Source organism: Bombus vosnesenskii, unplaced genomic scaffold (assembly GCF_011952255.1).
Source record: "Bombus vosnesenskii isolate JDL3184/JDL3185 unplaced genomic scaffold, Bvos_JDL3184-5_v1.1 scf7180000016099, whole genome shotgun sequence".
In the NCBI taxonomy this organism is placed as follows: Eukaryota; Metazoa; Arthropoda; class Insecta; order Hymenoptera; family Apidae; genus Bombus; species Bombus vosnesenskii.
This window is the reverse complement of record NW_022884277.1, coordinates 1-5,191: the sequence shown is the minus strand read 5'-3', so window position 1 is coordinate 5,191 and position 5,191 is coordinate 1. Positions and strand designations below refer to the sequence as shown.

The 5,191-nt window shown below is 31.9% G+C and overlaps 2 protein-coding genes across 2 annotated transcripts; both read left to right on the top strand.

Annotated features, from left to right (window-relative positions):
* Window positions 1-319: 319 nt before the first annotated feature.
* LOC117241555 (chromatin modification-related protein EAF7-like) lies at window positions 320-2,855 on the top strand. The gene is made up of 3 exons (XM_033507431.1): window positions 320-1,178; window positions 1,401-1,847; window positions 2,629-2,855. Exons 1-3 carry the CDS (start codon window positions 320-322, stop codon window positions 2,853-2,855), a joined length of 1,533 nt encoding a protein of 510 aa, XP_033363322.1.
* Window positions 2,856-3,138: 283 nt separating this feature from the next.
* LOC117241558 (myosin heavy chain, non-muscle-like) lies at window positions 3,139-5,163 on the top strand. The gene is made up of 4 exons (XM_033507432.1): window positions 3,139-3,561; window positions 4,124-4,239; window positions 4,550-4,976; window positions 5,059-5,163. The coding sequence occupies exons 1-4, from the start codon at window positions 3,139-3,141 to the stop codon at window positions 5,161-5,163; spliced, it is 1,071 nt and encodes a 356-aa protein (XP_033363323.1).
* The last annotated feature ends 28 nt before the right edge of the window (window positions 5,164-5,191 follow it).

Here is a 5,191-nt window from a genome sequence, read left to right as displayed (position 1 = left end):
TTTGGCGATCCGTGCCAGGATTCATCAACTTCAAGAAAACGAAATTACGCATTTCGGCATACGTGCATCATTGAAGATTGAGGGATCAGCGGACCTCTGCAGATCAGCTCACTTTGCGTGAAAACGACTTCTACGGAAAGCGGACTACGGTCATCACCAAAACTGAAACTGGTCACGAAAAGAGGAATATTCAGGTAAAGAACTGGATTCTTTTAAATATTATCGTACTCGTCGCAATAGCTTCGCTAGTACAGACTCCAACAACAGTACAATAACCACTATAAGCAAAAAATCAGAAGACACATCTTCTGTTAGCCCTATGGCTACTGCTGTGGATCCAAGTATTCGGGCCATACTAGACGCTATGCAAAAGCAGAACGAAATCAAGTTAAGAAAACTGTTAAAGGAGACTATTAAAGCAGCGACTAGTCGGAGTTATCAGGGTAGTTTAGTTTCTCATAATTTGAACAAAAGCTTGGAGAAAACAGACGTTACTGTAGGAAATGAAGAAATGGTTTTGAAAGAATTTTCAAAAGAATTGCAGTCTAACGTAGAAAATTCTTATGAAAAGAAAGTATCAATTGACACCGCTTCACAGGATTATATTTTCATTAAAACAGACTTAATGTTTGATGTCAATAGCTCAACAGAATACCAGAAAGAGTCTGTGAAACGAAGGAAAGAAGATATTGCAGTATTGTATAATGATTTGTCACCATCTTCGTCACAAGATACTCAAAATTTACAAGAATGGTTTGACAAAAAAAGTAAAAGTTTAGGAGAAGCAGAAAAAGATCATAACAAGAAGGATAATATTTCAATGAGAAATATTTTGGACGGCGATACAAATAAAGAAAACCAAATTGAAACGAAGGAATTAGAAGCAGTTAGTAAATCAACTGCTGAAAATGATACAAAATCAATAGACAACGTTGAACAAAATATATCATTAGAATCCATACAAAAAGCAAGAGATAATGCTTACAATAATGAACATTTGCTTATAGAAGAAGACCAAATGATGACAGCGAAAAATGCGTGTGACACTACAGAATCAAAAACTTCAGCAGATCTTATGTCGAGAAATTTAGATGCTAATACACAAGAGAAGTCTTTAGAGAATAAAGATGACAAGAATCCATCTCCATCTATGTTAGATAGTAGTAAACGGAGCTGTCGTTATAATGTTGCTGCAAAGCCTGCTACTTCGCCAAAATTTGAAGAAATTGTTTATAATCAAACCAGACAATCAAACACAAATAAAATTTTGCGAAGCGCTTTAAAGACGAAATTAATCGAAGACAAGTGTGAAATAATTAATAAACAAAAGGCATCGGAAAATGTAGAAAATAAATTTGCCAAAGAAGAAAAAAGAGGTGTTAAACAAAAATCAATTTCAGATAGTGAAAACGAAACAACTGATACTCGTCAACGAAGGGAAGTTCTTTTAACGAACACAGCTAGTGATAGCGATAGGTATAAATCTGTAGAAAATGATAATGCAGTAACGGGTGTAATAGCAACTGATGAAGCGAAACATAGAGGCAGACCTAGGAGATCGGATAAAGTCGAAGTTAAAAAAGATGAAGATACAAGGAAGATCCTACAAAATGAGAAGGGTGGATTAGAAGAACAAAGAAAACTCGAAGAAGATACAAAAGAAGAAACTACAGAGACAGAAGTCAATTCAAAAGGTATATTGAATAATAAGTGCGATTTACTTGATACCGAAAGAGCTATTGAAATTAATGATATGGTTCAAGATATTAAATTTACTGAAGGTAGAAGCCGCACTCAAAATGATATGGAAGATGTAGTAGAAGATTCACAAGAATTATCTAATAAAAGTAAGTTATCAGAAATAAGGATTGCGCTTAACAAAATTGAATATACAAAAACTATTTTACGGAATAAAAAGAATTCATTAGAAAGAGAAAGAGGAGTAAGGGAAAAGAAGAAAATGTACAGACAGAAATTATTTCAAAAAATATATCAGATGATAAATGTGATTTGCTTTAGAAAAAAAAAATATTATCCACAAACTACATTAGGAATTTATCTATTTTAGTGAGGAGAAAGAGAAAGGATAGAGAAGTTGATCAATAGACTGTGGCTTTTGAAGCGTTTATGAAAAACTTACAATTTTAATAAAATATTCAATGTAAAGTCTTTGTTATAATATTCAAATAAATAGATGAAAAAAACTGAATTTGCATAATTACTCATGGCTTATTGATCAATCATGCGACTCGTTCAGAGGTAACTCGAGTTGTAAAGGCGACAATTTATTAAAAATGGTATATCTGACGTACGATGCATTTGCTCATGTTAAACTATTTAAATAAGTATAAAAATCACGCGAAAAAAAATCTACTGAAAATAATGTTGAACTAGTTAATAATAATAAATCATATAGTGAAACACAAACCTTAAATCAAGATTTTAAGTTCAACAAAAAAAAGAAAAAAAAGAAGAAAGAAGTTGATAAAATGACAGCAACATGTAGCAGCAGGCGAGAGAAAATAAGCCAAATTTCTAAAAGAAGAAACGATGCTCAAAAACTCGAAATTTCTCGAGTGGATATGCTAAACAACGAATTTAATGAACAGTTGAAAGAACGTGAAACAGCAATAGAAGACTTACATCAAATGTTAAAGCATCAATCGGAAATTCATAAAGTTACCTTAAATGAAGCAAGTTTGAAAATAGGAGAACTCTCTGATAAAATTAAATGTTTTAAAGGAAAAGATAGCCAGATACCGAAACGTAATGAATTACTCGAAGAAGAACAGAATAAATGGAGAAGTTTAGAAAAAATGATTACAGAAAATCTTGAAGAAGAAAAATCCCGTTAGGAAACAGCTGAAGACGAAGTGAGAAAGCTTTCCAAATATAACGAGCAACTTCTAAAAGATTATCAAGAAATCCATAAAAAAAAAGAGAAAGAGAAAGGAAATACGCTGAGGTTGTTCATCATAATCACAGGTAAAGAATTAAACATGTACCTCAACTGAAAGATAAAATCAATCAACAGGATTTATATGCGAAGAACATAAGAACACAATATATAGAACAGCACAAGATGAGATTGAGAGCAAAAGGAAAACGTGTGCATAATAAAGGTAAAGAGAACACATAATGTATCTCCACCAGGGGCATGATCCAAAATTAAATAATAAAATAAAAGGTTTTGTTACTGAAAAGTTAGAGAGATTTCATGACAACAAAAGCATTGCCTGTGCAGAGTGCAGTGTATCAATGTGCACTAAAAATGCAAGCAACGTGACGATTACTTTTAGAACACCACAAGCACCACGAAAACACAATCAAGACCAAACAAGATCAAGTTCAAAAGTGAAGTTACGCGAGCTTATTAATGCTAACGACCAAAAATTGAATTACGATCCCGAGCATCAACTCGCTGATCTTCAAGTAGAATGTTCCGACAAAGACAGGACGACACAAGAGTTCGAGAAGCACATAGAGGACATGAAGGAGGAAGTGCAAAAATTAGAATTGCAACTCGACGAGTTACAAAAAAAAACACACACACACACGCACGTAAAAAGAGTTCAATCTTTTGGAATACAAATTGAAGAACTAACAATAAAATTAGAAGAAATAACATAAGTCACAAATATGAAGTTGACTTGCTGGAACAAAAAAAAGGCCAAACTTAATTCATGTGTTAGTAATTCAATGGAGGAACGTGAAGCTGGAGCTAAAGATGCAAAAGAGATAAAATGTAGTTCTTGAACCACAAGGACAAATAATCTGCCCTTCAATGTGAACTAGACGAACTAAAGGGTGAATATGAAAAAGTGGGTGATTTTGGATATAAATATGAAGAAGAAACTAATAAATTGAAACTGGATTTTGAAAAATAAGAAAAATGATCCTTGTCAATGAAAATAAATTTGAAATATTGCGTAGGGTAGAAATTGAAGGTAAAGTAAAAGATATGAACGAACAAAATAATTTTCTTAGAAAAGAACTGGAAAACGTCCAAAAACTTTCCAAAGATGTTAATAATCGCTTACTCGAGGCGAACCAAGAATTAAAAGATTCACATAGAAAACACACTCTTATTTGAAAATTGAAAAAAAAAGAAAAAAAACATCAGGAAGAATTAGGTGATATAATAAAACTTCATGATGAAGAAAAATATAAACTGATACAGCATTGGTGTTCTGTAGAATGTCAAACTGCCATAAAGGGTTACATTGATGGAAAAGTGCAGTAAATATTTAAATAACAATCCATGACTTCTTAAGTAATTGTAACAATCTTGATGTTTTACTATGGAACAACTAGATGAAGTGCACAGTGACATTAATAAAGTAGAATCATCGATAAAAGTAGATGTATCTTCTTCATTAATATCAGAATCAACGACTGATATTATAAAGAATATGCATGATATTCCAGAAAATCAAAAAAAAAAAAGAATAAGTCACAGGAATGTACAGATAATACAATTCAAGATGGTTTAGTAGTAAATAAATGTGATGTAACAGATTAAAATAAAAACAAAAAAAAATTTTTAAAGTAAGGAAAGTAGTGAGACAGAGAGCATAAAGAACGCTGTGATTAATGAAGTAGAACAAGAAATAATAAATAAGGACCCACAAATTGATGATCAATATAAAAAAAAAAAAGATGAGAAATTTCAAGAAGAGCAAGCAGAGAATACAACTGAGATTGGAGATCATTCAAGATATGCAGGTGACACATCTTTAGATAAAGAAAGTACGAACGATGTTGAAATATTTAATACAAATGAGGGTGAACAAAACATTGAGAAACACAACGTTTGTACAGTGTTAAATATAGATACAGTTAGTGTTACTAATGCTCAGTGTCAAGCATTAATTAAAACACTTGGTGAAACTTTTGATGATAAAGCCCAAACATTGCATCTCACGGATACAGACACAGATTTGTCTAAACTAGTTGATAGTAGTTCAGAAGTAATGGTACTGACTGTAGAAAACTGCTATATATTAATGATATGAATGAAAGTACGGAAAAAATATTGTTTTAACTGTACATGAAAAGGATGCTGTTGTAAATTCCAATGAAGAAAAAAAAAATGTTTCTGCAGAACAAAAAGGAATGAAGAACGCTGAAATTGTAAATGAAGAATTTAATTCGATAGGTTAAGCACGAGAAAGTGATGGAACAATTATAG